The sequence below is a fragment of the Rhagoletis pomonella genome, unplaced genomic scaffold (assembly GCF_013731165.1).
Source record: "Rhagoletis pomonella isolate Grant_MI unplaced genomic scaffold, Rhpom_1.0 Rhpom_scaffold_00007, whole genome shotgun sequence".
NCBI lineage: Eukaryota > Metazoa > Arthropoda > Insecta > Diptera > Tephritidae > Rhagoletis > Rhagoletis pomonella.
In genome coordinates this window covers 51,245,112-51,263,107 of record NW_023458561.1, presented here as the reverse complement: position 1 = coordinate 51,263,107, position 17,996 = coordinate 51,245,112, and the positions used below count along the sequence as shown (strand labels likewise).

Below are 17,996 nucleotides of genomic sequence, written 5' to 3'. Positions count from 1 at the left end.
GTTATCTATTATTATTATTATTTTACTAATATCTTATTCACTATCTACATATGTAAGTACATGCATTTGTACATATGTATACATGCAACTCATACCATTTACACTATCGAAGCGTCGATTTTTCGGCATATTGTTGGATTTAAATATTCCCTCCTAATTTGTTTGATTGTTATTTTCCAAAAGTGAAGGCACTGTCTAATCGGAATTTAAGTTAATGCATTTACACAACCAATCCGCACAAGACCTGCACTCAAACTGATCACACTGATCGATATTCGATAGGCCAAGCCAGTGAGCGAAAATCAACAACCTATAAAGCGGTCGCAAAGACAAGCGCACATCTATGCATACATACATACAAGCATATGTATTTATTAGTGTATGTATAAGACTATATGTATGTATGTATGTATATGCTTTTACGTACATATTTACTTGCATTATAGAAAATTTCTATTATTTTCTTTGCTTAAATATACATATGTATGTATGTCCGTGTGTATGTATGCATAAATGTTTAATATTTTATTGTCTATTTACTATTGTGTATGCCTACACTTTGATTGACAGACTGACTACTGACTACGCTTCTCTAACGAAGTGATAGCCGGCAGTAAGGTTATAACCTGAAGAGCGAAATTAAATCAAACTAAAGAAATAATATTAATTATTTGAGTAAGATTAGACTAGAGCATGTTTTTATTTTCATTTTCATTTATATTTTTGTTTTTTATTTTTTTTTTTTGCTTTTTTGTTTTCTTTTTCATTAATGTTTTGACACCTACATAAATGCCACTTTTTTACGAATTTATAAATTTCCTACTGCAAGTGCCTACAAACATACACGCGCGCACAAATGGCTACGTACATATACACCCTATTGATACCCTGCAGTGAAAAACTAAACTAGTCGGTAAAAATACCAGTTCATTAACTAGTAATTCTGAGCTAAAGCCAGTTCGACCATTTCGAAGTATGTACTTATGCGATTAGCGACATCTGCTTCTGAATTTTTAAACTCAAAAATAAAACGCAATTAATTGCTTTTATTGCAAATGTCGGCTGTAGAGGTGGTTAATATTTTGCAAATTAAATCAATGTTAGCGTGCAGTGGTTAGCAGTGCGCGCTATCATTCTGCAGGGTTCCAGCCCGGTTCAATACAACATCAAAAAATAAAAAACAAAAAATTCTGAGAGCGGTCGCCCTCGGCAGGCAATGGCAAACTTCCGAGTGTATTTATAGCATAAAAAACTGCTTCTCATAAAAATACAAACACCGTTCGTAGTCAGCGTGAATCTGTAGGTCACTCCCCTTTGTGTGACAACATCAAACACTAATATATCGATCGCACACATAGAACTAAAGTACGATCAACTCAAACAAATTTTGGGCGACTTTTTTGCATAAGTCAATTCATAGAACTTACATCCAATAAATGGAAATATTTTTTTTTGTTCGCGATTATATACATTAACTAAAAAACTACTGTTATACCTGTTTTTGTATTATTTGTGTTGAATCTGTAGAATACACCAGCAGTTAAATCTCACTCTCTGAATTTTGAGTTAGCTCACTTTAAATCTAGGTATGCGTTATGTGTAAGCGTCAATCTATTAATATTAAGTTAGTATGATTAGTTATTTCCATTTAAAAATAAAATATAAATTTGAAAATCTAATTTCATTAAAAAAACATATGTAAAGAAATACTTATGGGATAAAAATTGAATTAAGTAAAAAACAATTATTTTTAATTTCTTCGACATTCTGATCGTATAAGTATAAATTTTAATGGGTCTATCTCTTCTAGTAGTAGCTTTCCCTGCAGGGTAGATGCAAGTACACAAACACATATGTGTACATAAAGTAATGTACAGACAGGCGCGCTCCATTTCACCCTGCCATGTAGATTGCTGGACGCTACCGGTCGTCTTATCAGTGTATAGCTACATACATATTTCACATCGTCGCTGAAATGCAAAAAGAACACAACTAACTAAATTGATTTATTGCATACAACGATGTGGGGAATTATAATTCGATGAAATGCATCATAATCAACCAAAATGTGAATTTTGGATTTTGTGTTAGTTACGACTTTTTGTATTTCAGCGACGATGTGAGTTACGCCCTTTCCATACTATACTAACCATAAATATGCAGTATGTATGTATTGAGATGCCGTTCATTATCAGCGGCCGCCAATCAATGAAGTGAATAGGGCAAAGTGATGCCACGCACGCTTACTGCTGATGAATGCACATTAATCTCTGACAAAAGACAGCCTTATAAGAAAACTGGCAACAACCTGACTAATTCATGACTGACCTTCAGTGGGTTTCAAACTGTATACAGGGAAGAAGAGAGAGATGGCTCGTGGGCCATCATTATTGACCAATAGCCTAAGCTTTCCGGAAACTATGCAGCTTAATTATGTGGAACGTCGCTATTCTGAATCGAAATAAGGCGCATTAGGTTAACCTCCTTGAGATCGATATGCATACATGGAGTTGCTTCTACCGAAGCGCTTGTACTTTATCCGACCGAAGGTCCTCGTATGTGCGGATATGTACATTGGAGTGGACCTTTTTTTTCAAAAATCAGAAATTGTTAGAGCAATTTTTAAAAATTTTACGTGTAAACTGTGAAATTGTGAACGATAAGTGTTTAGAGTTCAATAAATAATTTTGTGATTTGTTCTGCGCCACACATATGGTATGTAAAATTAAACAGACAGTGTTTAATTTAATAAGCACGGCGTGTAAATTTGCACACATTAGGAGAGGAAACTGGTTACCTCTCTTTATATGCGCAAATTTTAACTGGAATTTTTAAAAGTGCGTTCATATTTGTGTCGTTAATTTAAAAACAAGTGTAGGAGAACGATGAATTGCTTCCAAATTAGCATTCAAAGTAAATCTTAAAAGGCCAAAACTTCCCTGTAACATTGTGCCTGACTTTTTCAATACGCTCCCGAAACAATTTATTTAGCATAAATAAGTACCAAAAAAAATTCCGTCTTCAGCAAAGCGGCCAGTTAGCAGGGATCTGGAGACAGTCCAATTCGCTGGGTATACATATATGTAAATATGAACATTAATTATTTATAACTACACAAAAGAAACGAGTGTTTGGTTAATATACAAGTATACATACATATTTACAAATCGGCGACAAGCCCACCAAATAGCTATACACGTGTGGTTATATAAATTTATAATGTAGAGGACACGCCTTTTTAGCGGCAACAAGTACTTATGTATGTAGCTCTATTAATTATAAGCTATCTGTTCTATTCAGCAGAACGTAGATAAATAATCGAAAATAATGCTTTGGATATACTTATTAAAAGTATTAATAACTTAACGTGCACGTATGAATGTACATACATACATTCATACATATATACATATATGTAAGCAGATATATGTATGTATAAGGAGCGACTTTCACATACATACATACATATTTCACTGAGTATGCAGTTCAATGAAATCCTGATAACATTGTTCGATGAGAATGACACTTTTACAGCATTTCCTTAGTACCCGTTCTTAGATGTCTGTATGCAAATGAACATTGAACGTTTGTAATCCACATCTTATATACTCATACATACACAAGTATGTACATATGTTTTTATGTATAAAAATATCCCTACCAGACATACTGGGTAAAGTGTTTCATAGGTACATAGCTTGTTACAGCGCCAAAAAAGAAGAAGATATTAGATCTATATTCAGAATTTTTTTTTTGTAATCGCTTGATTTTACCCTAACAGAGAAATAAAACCGATTAAAAATGATAAACTAGGAATTTTAAATATCTGCGACTACGAAATATTTAAATGGCATATAATTAATGTGTTCTTATAGTTTCGAACGTTTTGATCGCTCCTAGAAAATTATATTGATTCAAAATGAAAAAAATAATTTTCTTGCATGTTATTCCCATGGGAAAAATAAACGATCGACGCGGCATTATCACAAAAAATACTAAAATTTGAGTCAGTTTCCAGTCGCGTTCCTGGATTTTTTTTCTTTGGCTGCTCTAATGTACATGCCACCATGCCATGTACATGCGGTACAAACTCAATTTAAGAGGTTTCCCTTCAAAGACAAGATAACCAAAAACACTTTGACTGCCTTTCCACTTCATATTCCGAGCGCACCGAAAAAAAAATCTTCGAGGTGTTGCAGTAGTGACCCATTGCTGCTCGGCATTTGCACCGTTGGGCTCCAACGTTCATTCGAAATTTTCGAAATAATTTGTAATTGTGTCTGAGATTTAAAAAAAAAAAAAAAATGTTATTGTATAGGTTAAACTGTTCCTTTAGGACCATCTATGCTTATACTTATGTATATACATATCAATTTGTATAAATGAGTTTTATTAGTAAAGACTTATATATATATATATACATACTTAAATATGCCATAAAGTGCGTGGAGTTCAAAAATCTGATTGACAACATTTTATTTTACTTCTAGGATTTGCTGGTCATTCCCATACTTATTTAATGGATTAAAAAAGTATATTGGTATATTTACATATAAATAATGAATAATAATAGATTGGCGCTCGCACATATGTACATACGTTAGTGTTTGGCCGAGCTTCTCCTCCGATTTGTGGCAAGCGTCTTGATATTGTCACACAAAGCGGAGGGACCTACAGGGTTACGCCGACTCCGAACGGTGATTGTATTTTTATGAGAAGCTGTCTTTCATGGCAGAAATGCACCCACAGGTCTGCCATTGCCTGCCGAGGGACGACCGCTGTTAAGAAAAAATCTTTTTTCTGCATTTTTTTGCGATGTTGCTTTGACCAGGGCTTGAACCCAGGCGCGGCTGAGTGCGCACTGCTTACGACTACACCACAGCGGCCGATACAGGCCGAGATCTAAAAATTGTTAATTTTAAAGAAAAATGTATATGGGGCGTCTTTATTAGAGCAGCCGAAGCCAGATCAATAATTTTTAGAATTTCTGTCTGTCTGTCTGTCTGTTTGTATGTATGTTTGTACGCGCATCACTCGAAAACTAATGCATGGAATTGAATGCAGTTTTCACCGATGTATTGCTAGAGGTCTAACTTAAAATATAGAAAGTGAAAAAAGTAGAGAGTTGCCACCTTAAGTAAGTAGTACTATGGATGTCAAAAGAAAGAGAGTTACGGAGCCTTACTGCCGAAAAGATTTTTGCTGAAGGTTTCCATCTATTTGAAAATGTTAACTGAATTTAATTGATAAGATACATTGAATATTGCTATACGGGTATCAAACAGCACAAAACTACGTTTAAGACGCAGTGAAGCACGCCGCGTATTTACCAATATTTTATAATAATCATCACCTCGGGGATCGCCATCGTTCCAGTGCGCATTGCATGTTTCACATACGATTACATATATATTTACAACTGCTAGTAAGTATGTAAGAATATTTGAACGTAATTTGTTGCTAAGTACTTAGCTGGTAAGCTGTGTTTTGAGGTTGTTGACACGACTGAGGAAAATCCACCTAATTAAATAATAGCAAGATTTATTTGCTTATAAAAATTTTCTAATGAAGGCGCTAATGGACTTGTTTATAGTTATTTCATATCAATATACACATGTATGTACGTATGTATGTAAATAAGTACAACTACCCTAACTTAAGGGCCACAGAGCGGGATGTCTACTGCAGGAATCTGCCTTTAGCTCTCTCATTGACATCATTAATGAATTTGTCGGTGCTTTTGATTCAGAGCTCATGACAAAAAAATAACTACAAATTGTCGAATGTTGCGAAAAATTTGTAAAATATATATTGTAAAAATGCTGGCAAAAATAAATATATAATATACACATATATATATATATATATATAATATATAATTAGGTAAAATTAATTGAAACAGCGATTTCCTTGCAAAATTAAATATTTAAAATACATTCCCGCTGAAAGAGCGGTAAATGATTTTTCGTTGTTCCTCAATTTGTGTGCTAATTTTTCATTTAAAGTAAATTTCCTAGTTAGTCGAAAGACGAAAATATATGTACCCCTTTTGATGGAATGCTTCGTATTTATGTATGTACATATGTACTTCAATCATGCCACGCGTAAGGCCATTTGCTGACCTCTATATATTTTCGTACGTATAAATATTTTATTTATATGTATAATCTTATAAAAAAAAAATTTTATTACAAAAATAGATTGCCTCTATTTCAGTCGCGGTAGAAGTCTGACAAATTCGTTTTCTAGCATCGCACCAAATAAATTATTTCAAATCAAAGCGGTGACTTTTTACTGATATTTCTTGAGCTTTAGGTCAAGCCATACCTTCCACATAGTTCCTAACACAGATATATTTGCAATGACCATATTTTAAGACACTTCCATAATGGTTATTAAACGTAGAAAACACAAAATACATAAACCTATATTAGGGATGTTCGAATGTCATATTTTTCACATGTGCGAATGCGAATGCGAATGTTAGGAATAACATTAAAAAAGCTATAATCAACTTAAGTCTTCGTTTTTTATACTTAAAAATTTTGCAAATTATTAGAACATTGCACGAGTGCTTAACTTATACTGTGTTTTAATCTAGTAGTCAAAGTTCAAAAGTGGAATATTATCTTCAAAAAAAAGTACTTTTGCTGCCTTTTCTCCCATGTTTTCCACCCATCGAGAGGATTTTCACCGAGATAAGCTCGTTTTTCTTTAATATAGGCCTTTAGTTGAGCTTTAATTTCACATTTTTTAATATCTACAGATTCTACAACCGAGCCTTCGCTTTCGCTGGAGGAATCTAAAATTATTTCTAGGTTGCTTATAAGACTTTAAGCAGTACTTTTGAAGGTCCATCAATGTTGCTTGATATGCAACTTAACCGTTTAGCGCCTGAACCTAAAAGCCGGTTATTCTCCACACCCTGGTTAGACAGACTTAGCGCAATTTTAACAATATTATAGTGTACTCTCTGCCCATGTACACATTCGCATTCGCAAAACATACGTATCATTTGATGCGAATTCGAATGTCGGATGCGAATGCGTAAAATGATGCGAATCTTTCGCATAACGAATGCGAATGCAAATATTCGCCACATCACTGATCTACATATATATGTATGAACCGCAATGTTTATTATTTCAAGCTTTTTTCGCAAAAACGTTTAATTCCACTTAATTTTTTAAGCCTAGATCGCGATTAATTATACAATGTTTTTGTTTCTGAATTACAAGTTTATAGTAATACCAAAAACGACTAAAATCAGTTACTTAATTTTCTTAAAACACTTGCTATTTTGTACTTTCGACTCGAATTGTCGAATTTTTATAGCTTCTCAGGAAAGCATTTAATTTTAATATTTTTCGCTGATATTTAGAAGATGCCAAATAAATTCGTTATCAATTTTATTATATACACACACTAATGTACATAAGGTATTTATGTATGCTTGCTTACACTCGCATTTGTTTGTGTTTTAGTTTACCTTAGCCGTGTTACATATGTACTTCTTAGAGGGAGTGGCACATTGTTTTGGCCCACGGTTTAGTAATCTTCTAAGTATGTATGTATGTATGTATGTACGTGATATCACCTTATGTTAACCTTGTCTATCTATCTATTCAGATTGATTTCTCAAAGCTAATAAAAGCTAGAAAGTTTAATCGGGAGACTGCCTCTGCCCGGCTGGTTGATGTTCTCGTAAGGAAAAAAGCTGGCATCACCGCTTTCCCAAAAATGCGGTTACCGGCGCAAGGCTTAAAATTCCTGGCACCTTGCGACGTATGCTACAGCTTCAATGTAAACGACAGTCAATTCCGTGTTGTTTTTGCATTGGAGGAGAGACTCCGTCGCATATAACAGTGTTACTTTTTTCTTATTTTTTGAACAACAATAATTTTCTTAGCTATCGTTGAGTGATTGTACAGTGTTGCCGTTGTGCGACTAATGGGACAATTTGACCCTTGTTAGGAGTCAATGCCCTTTGAACCGACTTTTTGACAATTTTGATTTTTTGACCCTTTTCCAGAATTATGTGCGACTTTTGACCCGTTTGACAGAAATTTTTTTTTAGGAAATATTAATAGAACCATGTTATTAAAAAATATTTTCTCTTGTAAGTACGACAACATTCATCGCCTAAATTTTTTAAAGGAAATGCAACTCTTCTTGCAGAAACTCGATTTCTCTGTACGTTTGCAACGCTGTTTTGTGCAGAGCCTGTCCAGCTATTTTCTTTTTAAATTCAACCGCGAGACGTTTTAGCAGCGAAAAGACTTTATAATACATGTAAATTTGATTTTTAATTTGGATCTCAGATTTATTATTTTACTAGTAAAGAAAGGCATGGATAATATGGTGACCCTTTCTTTCCTCAATTATCCCTTTTTTGCGACTTTCTTAAAATTCTCAACGGCAACACTGATTGTATCCTTACCTATTTTATAGTCCGCTGCTATTTTAAATGCTGTGGTAAGCGAATTTGATACTACATAGCCGATTAACTCGTTGCAGACGTATTCGTTACTCTCGTCGGCACTGATATAATTTGTTTAAATGCATTAACTTCAAAGATTTGTTTAAGTATCCAACTTTCGTTTTTATAAAGTCGCAAAAAACAAGTTTTTGGAAAATTTCAGCCCTCTATCTTCTTCCTTCCTTTCCTTAGCGCTCGCAAAAAAAAAAAGTTTTTTAATAAAAAAAATTGCCTAAAATAAACGGTATACTACTAAAATAGAGGGCGAGTTCGATCAACTCGAAAAAACTTGTAACAATCTTTTTGCATAAATGAAATTATGCTTCTTCTTATATACACTAACTAAAAAACCACTGTTATACCTTTGTTTGTATTAATTGCGCTGAATCTGTAGGATCTTCAAGCAGTTATATTTCGCGATCTGAATTTTGAGTTAGCTCACTTTGAATCTGGCAACCTTAAACTTTTAAATTATAATACGTTTAAAGTTCTGCTCAAAAGCTTTTCAAATGGAAAGCTCCCAAACTAACAGTAAACAAGTTAAAGGAGCTTTCGATTGCGTCTTATCACTGCTGTTTGTAGCAGAAGCTTTTTTCTTAAAAAGCCAATGATTAACAGACAGGCGGCTAGTTACAGTTGGCTTTCATGCCCGCTACAGTGCACAAAGCAAATGTTTGCCTTATAAACAAAAAAAAAAAGTTACATACATAAATACAATATAACTTTTAGCACATGTGAATAAAAGCAACAACGAGGCGAGAAAATAAACACAAAGCAAGCTAACTATAATTGCATAGTAGTTACTTAAAAATCAAACATTAAATCTAATTAAACCAATAGCGCAGCCAAGCGTAATTACACATGAGTTTCATTGGGTTTTTTGTTGGTGTTTATTTCTGTGCTTTTATTTTATTTTTTTTTGCAAAGTGAAGGGTCGAGAGTGGGGAAAAGAGCAGACGCGCTCTTTATGACTAGCGCTTCACGCTTCCAGTGATCTTACAGCGTCGTCAAATAAATATATGTAAGTGTAATTATGTGAAAAATGCACATTTATGTACATACATAAGTTTTATGTAAAAATCGAATAATTGAATTTCCCTTTCGTTGTTTGACTTGGCACTACCAGGCGTTTCGAGTGAGCAGATGTGCGAGGGTGGCTTCTACATATTTATTTATTTATTCTAGCGTTGTAGGGCACGCGCAACTTAATATGCATTTAATATAAATAAATTAAGGAGAAGAAATTTTATTAAGAAGAGAAGAGTTAGGAATTTTAACATTCAGTAAAAGTTATAATTGTCGCTAGGCTAACGATGAAAGAACTTGTGTCGTTGAGCATTGCGACAAATATTTGTTTAGAGTCTTTTGAAATGAAAAAAATTTCATCCATACATATCTACTCCTTAATTATTGCTATGTATGTATGTAAGTATAAAGCCGATGCACAGTGGTTCGAAACCGGAATTTAATGTTCATAATTCACTGGAGCCTTAATTTCATGAGACATTTTATTAAATTTTTATTTTTATTTTTTTAATGAAAGCTTAAAAAATTAGGAAGAGACCAGTTGAGCACGATCTTAGACTTTTGATATGTTTGTTAGGGCGAGTCAATTTTTTCACTATGCGCGTATAGCATGGGAGGATTCTATGAGTAATTCTAAGCAAATTTATTGAAGAAACCATTAGTCTAAAATCAAGAGGAAATTTGTCCAATGGCGAAAATAGATGTAGAAGAAAATGTTAAGATGTTCATTTTTGCGCCCTGTGGTGTGAGTCTTAAGAAAAATATAAATGAAGAAATACCAAGAAAACGCCTAAAGCATCTTTTTATACATAATTTAAGCACTTTTTTACGACACTACCGCGAAATGCTAAGAAACCTATTCTCGCAATTTGGCAAACTCCGAATGGATCTTAGGCCCATGGTTACTTCGGAAAATTTGCTTAGAATTACACGTAGAATCTTACTGTGCTATACGCGCATAGGAAAAAGAATATCCCACAGAAATTGACCCGCCCTAATGTTTATATAAAATTTTTCTAGTGCAAATTGCAGTTCCAGCTGTTCCAGTTAATAAATGTTACATAATTAAAACTAGTTGAAAAGAATTGTAAGGTTCCCCCAAAATGAAAAATTAAATTAAAAAATTTTTCCAAAATAAACATTTTTCTTAGAAAAATTTAGGGTATGCAAAAAATGTGATGATCTATTCACGTACATATTCAAAATTTTTCTAAGATTAAAAAAAAATTAATTTGGTGAAAATTTGTTTATAGCTTTTCAAATATTTGTTTGGATTCGTTTTTTTTCGTTTTGGCGGAAAAAGTGCCAAGTCTGCTTTTTTCAAAATTTAGTTTTTGATGCAGAATGACAGATAATGCGAAACTACATCGATTTTTCGTCTCTCCGGGACAATTTCAAAAAATGGACTTGGCACCTTTTCACCTTTAGGTAACGATATATATTTTTATGCTGTAAAAAAATAAATACTAGCAATAAAGTATCTATAATGTATATCGGAATGTATTAAGGCCGTAGTATCAACATACATACTACATAGATATTTATATACGGCGCCATCTCTTAACCTTCGGCATAAATTACCAATTCGTTCTAGAATCACGCCGACTTTGGAGGAGAAGTATATATATTTATATACATATATACATATGTTAATGTAATATGTTATACTTTAAATGACAATTGCATTTTTATGTTCAAGTTTGTATGTAAATTGTTATATTATCTTATACGTGCTCATGCGGGTATAAAAAATTAATAAATTAGTAATTAATATATCGACCTTAATGATATAGTTAATTGTAATGCCACATTCGCAGTACAGCCTTATTATAACTGTGCAAATGCTGTACTAGTTTTTCCGTTTTCTGCTTATGCTTTTTACATACACATCTATATAAAAGACTATAGGTGGAATGTAAATTTCGGTATAACTCCAGGCAGCCCAATAGGTAAATTTACAAGCTAAAAGTAATTCAAAAGGCATTCCTAAGGCCAGGAGCGCTTCGACTTTTCATTCCTTTCTCTCTCGTTTATTTTTTATGTACAGTTGCAAAAGTTTAAAGGCTTCTGCTTTCGCTACTCCCTTTAAAGGAGTTCTGCTATAGCTTGTTCTTTTATGCATAAAAATCTGCCTTTTTTAGGTATTTATTCGAGGTTAATATTAAATATTTCTTATTGCATACTGAAATTTATTTGCATTGCTAAATACTAAAGCCTTTCTCAAAGGCAAGCAGCGAAGCACTTTCTTGGGTAAGCCTTTTAGAATGGATTCAATTAAGCAGACCCACCTAAATTATATTCTGGGAAAAGACGGAGCCTCGAGAACTGTTCCACAAAAGCCGTCATCACCTGGAAGGTGGCTTTAAGTAAAGTAAGATTTCTTAAACAGCCTAAAATTCACTGCATGGTTACGTCGGTTGTTCAAACCGTTATGTCTTATGAGTTCACTGCCTGAAGACCGACTTTAGTGCAAGTTACGAGCAGCACAGTGACCCTCTATAACTGCTTTCGAATTTGCTTCCTGTATACATTTACGGTAAGGTTCAAAGTCCACAGTAAAGTAACTACATAAATTAAACGCAATCCACATCTGGATTATGTGGCTTACTACTCTACTTTGAAAAATAGTTCTTCAGTGGAGGAAAGAAGAGGCTTAGTTCTTCTAGTTCAAAGGCTTTTTCACCTTTTCATTGTTGGCTCAGTATTAAACAACAAGCTGTACAATCGGATGTAATCGGAGGAGGTCGCACTTAAATTTAGCTTTCAATAAACTATGGAGTCTTCCCGACTAAACCTTAGTCGAAGTATTTGGGAATCATATCAGATACCAAGGTGAATTTCTAAACAAATATATAGTAAAAACTAAAGAAAAATGGCGTTGTAAATAAGTATACTTTCGTCATGTCCCATCTTATGTTACCGTTCCCTGGTCTGGTGAACAGCGTTATAGAATTAGTAAAATCACTTCAAACTAGGCAGGCGCCGTGAGACTACAGGAGCAATTAGAACTTGCCCAATGGAAGATCTAAAGTCGTACACGTACGCCACTCCAGTGAAGGCTGTAAGACCCAGAGAAATAGGATTTCTGGTTTGTCGTTCGAAATGTGACACGAAAATTATTATAGTTATATTATCTGAAATATAAATTCACAGGTCATTCGGAGTCCTTTGGCAACTGGAATTTATTGTTAAAAACAGTCCAGACCTGAATGGGTTTCTAAAATAAGTAATTTTTAGAGCCTTTTGGTTGTTAGGTTAGGTTAGGTGCTAGAGCAGGGAAGCACACGTTGGCTGAAAAATCCCGTTGAGAAACCAGTGCCAGAAGCCATTTCCATAGAAATTTAACCACCGAGTTCGTTTTATAAAGCACATAAAATACAAAATTGCACAGGTCGGCTAAGCAATCTAAAAAGTGAAAGTTGGGGAAGTCGTTGCGCATCTTGGCTACGACGGGACTTCGCAGCTGCCACAAAAACCGTTGGTTGGGTATCGCAACGTCTTTCCATGTGTACCCATAAGGCAGTGGTCGGTTACTACCCTCGACTACTAACCTGAGAGAACAGCGCTCAATGTGAGCGTTATATATCGCTTCACATCAACTTTTGGCCAAATTTACCTCGTAGTAAATATGGCGGGTAGTTGCCACAGCCCATTTGGTAATTACGTATTTACCTGCTCGAGGAGTTCAGCCTCAAATCTGCGTTTAAAGTAGGTTAGAAGTACATACCTATGTCCTCGTCTTGAGAACATTTCACTTTGGATGTTTCAGCCCCTCTCCTTACCAGCTCATCGGCAATACGACAGTCAACGAGTTATTGAGCCGCCCCTTATTCTGATATCAAAATCTCTTTTTTTTCGAGTAAGAGCACAGCGAAATCCACCAGTCCCTGCTGCACAACTGATTCTAGATTGACATTATTGAAGGTTCCCTTGATACTTTTAAGGTTGAAAGCGCATTATAGCCCATACCACCCTATCATAATTTACGATGCCCCTAACGGTGTTGTCGAGGGACAAGTGGTCTGGGTCAGGCAAAGTTTCGAAGGAGCATACCGTGAAGTTATTGCTCACAAGGATATCCAACATTTCGCTACACGAAAGCTATGCTTCTGGATAGAGAGAATTCGACGAAACTTTTTGCAGGCTGTTGGCTTCAGAGTTTTCTTCCATTTTGTTGCAGAAGTTCTGCAAAGATTTGCGTTTTGACCTTTTTTGGCCTCCTTGGGAAACTCGAGAGGATGGTTTCAAAATTCTCCGGCCATTTTTCCCCGGGGCTGAAATCTCAGGATTCCACTAGAGAGATTTATTTTTGCACTTCGCGAGGATACTTGGGCAGGAGGCCTTGAGGGCTACATTACAGGCATTTGCCACAAAGTCCAGTGACGGTGGGTGAAAAACGACCCTCATGTTTGAGAGAACTCGCTTCCTAAGCAGCACTTTGGTTGTTGTTGTTCTGCTACGACTAAGTCTATGTTAACAAACTGCACTTCGCTTCAACTTGCGCGCGAAGTGTTTATTTCTCAGCATCGTTTATAAAAACAGTTTTCATCGTTAATCATCTTACTATTTAGCATATGTTGATAACAATTTTTGTAACTACACTCAGAGAAGTGATTCTTTGATGTTAGGAAAAAAGTATATTATTCTAAGGAAATATTACTTTGAAATGGCTCCAATTACATGTCTAATTATCTGTTAATATGAGTAAACGATTTGACTCAAGGAAGACACAATTCCTTAGTTTTTAGGAAAACTTTACTTGCCATTTCATCCCCCTTGAAAGAAATAAGTATGTAATTTTGCTCGTGGCGCTCAAACAGTGGCAATGGCCGACAGAGCAAAGCTCTAGAGTGCTAGTGGAGAGAAGCAAGGTTCGAGTCCCAGAGGAGGAATATTTTTTTTTTTAATATTTTTTATTTTATTTTTATTTTTTTAATTGTAAATTTTTAAATTGTATTAAATAAATATTTATCTAATTTATGTTTTATGGTTTTTTCATATATGAAATAAATTTTACAATTTGTAATTTATATTTAAATTGAAATAATTGACTTACCTTACTCTAACCACCTTCAACCGGACTCGAACCTGCGATCTCAGAACCAGAAGCAGTAACAATTAACAACAATTAAGTAAGCAATTAACTTTGTCTTAACAGCACTGACAAAATTCAAAACAAAGAGTTACTCTAAAATAAGGAAACTGGTTTCCTGTGTTTAGGAAATGCTTTTTTCTGAGTGTAGTTCAGCGCACAAATCTTATCGATTAGGACCACGTGCTGTCTAAATTCTGATTGATTATCTTTGCAATGATCATTGATCGTTGTGCAGTACAACTGTCGGCGACAACTTGTTACAACTTGGTTGACATTCTTTGTTGACAAGCATTTTATGTTATTGTTGACATTTATTGTTTATATTATAATGATAAAGTACAATGAACGGTTAGCAGTCAGATATATGTAAATATTAACAGTCAAGCTGTAAAAGTAGTATGTCGGAATATTTATGGAAATTTATTAATCAAAACATTTATTAAAATAAATATATACCGTACATGTGTAAATAGGTACGTATGTATATGCGCTTCGTGTGACAATATTTAAATGCATACAAGTTATATAAGTACCTACATACAAATATTTATAGCATAGACAGACGGCAACCTTAATACGCATTAACGGCAGTATTGCAGATTGAGCGAGCGGAGAGGTGCTGAATTCGAATCCAGCAACATTTTGTTAGCTCATTCAGTTATCACTTTTATTTTTATTTTAACGTAATAATAGTTGTTGCGATATTTTCAATAAAATTAGCTCTAATAAATTAAATTAACTCGAAATAATTTTTTGAAATAACATTAAAAAATAATAAAACAAATTAAATTATTAATAAAAAATTAAAGACGATTTTTAATAATAGCTCAGAGTGGCAATCGAACCTGGGTCTCAATGAGTTTTAGTACTTAGTTCTTATCACTCGGCTACGGCGGATGCCAAACTCGTTTGCTTCGCTTACTTACTTACATACTTACATATTTGCTCAGAGAACATAGAGCACAGAGACAATGCAATACTAGCCTCATCGATGGCAGCGAATTCAGCATAAAATTGAATTCCTTTCCTCATTAGTAGATATGGTGAATGCAATTCTCTGCATTTTGATCAGTGCTGTCATCGAAAACGAGCATTAACACCAGTACTTAATCTATATCAACGCTGCCGTCTGTCTATGGTTTTATATACATACCTACATACTTCTGTGCGTGGGTTCATTAGCATTTGCCTGCCACTCAAAACACGCTCTGTTGATAATAATATTTAGCGTAATTAACATTTGCAGTTGTACTTCCGTTGGTTGGCGAATATTTGCACTGTATCAATTTCGCGTGAGTGACAGTTTTATATTTAGTAACTGTACATTTACATTTATTTGCATGCACATTTTAAAAACATACATACGTGATCGAAAATTTAACAAATCAATTACACTTGAATGAAGTTTTAGTTGCAAGGACCTGATCAATATAGATCCCACTTGTCTCAGAAAGGAATTAATCGTTTGTATGTAGATCCCCTGTAACCCCATAAATCTATAAAGCCCGCGTTTACTGGATCCGATACTCGTTTAATTGGACCGTTCGCATTTTAAATGTTTATTAAATTTTTTGAATGATATTTATACAATATTTTTAACTTTAAACGGATATAAGGAATAAAAGCAATTTAAATTTAATATTGTGCGAGGAAATCTATTAAACGGGGGTCAATTAAGCGAGGAATACTGTATACTAATTTGTTTCCAGTAGCGTGAAGTACTCCATTCAAAAGAGAAGCTTTCACGCTGAGCAGCTGTCGGGCGTTGCACAGTGGTTCAAAACCGAAATTTAGTGTTGATAACTCACTGGAGCCTTAATTTTTCAATAAATGATTTCGCGAAATAACTAACACAACACGATTTTAAATGATTTTTGGAATTTTCGGAGGGGCTTTCCCTATAAAACCTTAACAGCTTATTATTTGATTTGAGCATTTTGTAAATCACCACTGAGATTTAAAGTGAGCTAGCTGCTCTCTATTATGGGAGGGAATTACATAGAGAAGTTTCGAAATAATTTTAATAAATGGAAGCTTGGTACAGAAATTATAAAAAATCAAATTAATCAAAAAAAAAAGTACCAATTGCGATGCGATATAAAAGAAATTGTCGAACAACCGTTAGCTAAAAAAATTATTAAAAAGGAACGCAGTTTTCTGGCGTCTTGAAATTTGCACTAAAAATTTTCTGGAAATTCTGAATAAAAATTTTGAAATTTTTGCGTGTAATTGGTAAAGTTTGTTGAATTTGTATACAAAGTTTGAAATGTGTTTTTATATGGTGCTGGCAATATATGTAAGGTGCTAGGCTTTTATAAAAAAATAAATAACAAAAATGAAATAAATAAAAGAAAAATAGCCAAAATCGGTCGAAATGTCACTTAACTTAATCAGCTGACCGCAAGTGTACATATCAATCAACGCACAAAATATGTATGTATGTATATATGTAAATTTTCATATATGCCCGTTTGTAGACGCAAACCGAATTTCCTAAAATGAAAACGAAAAAAATTGTTGACAGCTTTCGACGCTGTACTCCTCATTAAAATACCTTTCTGTCTTCCTATTAACACACTATAATTCATAAATATTTGTGTACATACATGCGGTATTTTTTATCCTATTATTTATGTCATATTTTTACTACATTAAGGTGGTGGAGATTTTTTTTCCAGCCACCTCCCCAGAACTGAAGAATATGAAAAATAAAGATATCCATATTTTTTCATTTTGAAATTGGCTAACATTTAACAATGCCGCCGGCCTTTGAAATTTTTCATATATTCCTTGTGGGGAAAAAAAATTTTGTTGTCGAACATTAATGTTTTTGGATCAAATGAAAATATTACCCTTCAAAACAATATTATTATCTATTATGCATATTTAACATAAAAATTTGGCTAACTACTCTTTCATGACCAATAATCTTATCCCTTATTTACAAGAATTATTCATTTTATTTGTTCGTAACCCCGTTACGCATGTCTAAAAAAATAACTTAAAAAAATGTTTGAGTTAAATTTGCATCAGAATTCTATTGATGGAAGATTTTTGAAGAGAAATATTTTTTGTTGATCAAAGAATATTTATTTTAACGACTTCATAGCAAATTTACGTATATACATATATATATATTTTCGCCACACTTAAACATAAAATACATGGAAAACTTTAAACACACGGCACATTTAATTATTAAGCGATTTCAAAATAAAAAATAGCGGTCTCCTTATTTCAAAATATCGATTTTCACTTTATTTTTGAACCACCCTAGCATACATATATATGTTTTTTGCATGTGCTTTGACTACTGATAACTTACCGTCTGCATTCAAACAACTATTGAAGCTACTAAAGTTAAATTTTTTTTGGGTGTGGTACGACTTTTTTTTT

At 33.8% G+C, this 17,996-nt stretch overlaps 1 protein-coding gene across 2 annotated transcripts in view; it reads right to left on the bottom strand.

Annotated features, from left to right (window-relative positions):
- LOC118743027 (putative inorganic phosphate cotransporter) overlaps positions 1 to 17,996 on the bottom strand; it is a 32,283-nt gene that overhangs the window by 10,181 nt on the left and 4,106 nt on the right. Inside the window, exon 1 of one of the 2 annotated variants that reach the window (XM_036475494.1) lies at positions 96 to 285. The exons of the other annotated variant lie outside the window; for it this stretch is intronic. Coding sequence (XP_036331387.1) covers positions 96 to 129 — 34 coding nt within the window. The 5' untranslated portion in view covers positions 130 to 285. Of the gene's footprint in view, positions 1 to 95; positions 286 to 17,996 lie in introns of those variants that run through there. 2 annotated transcript variants of the gene reach the window in all.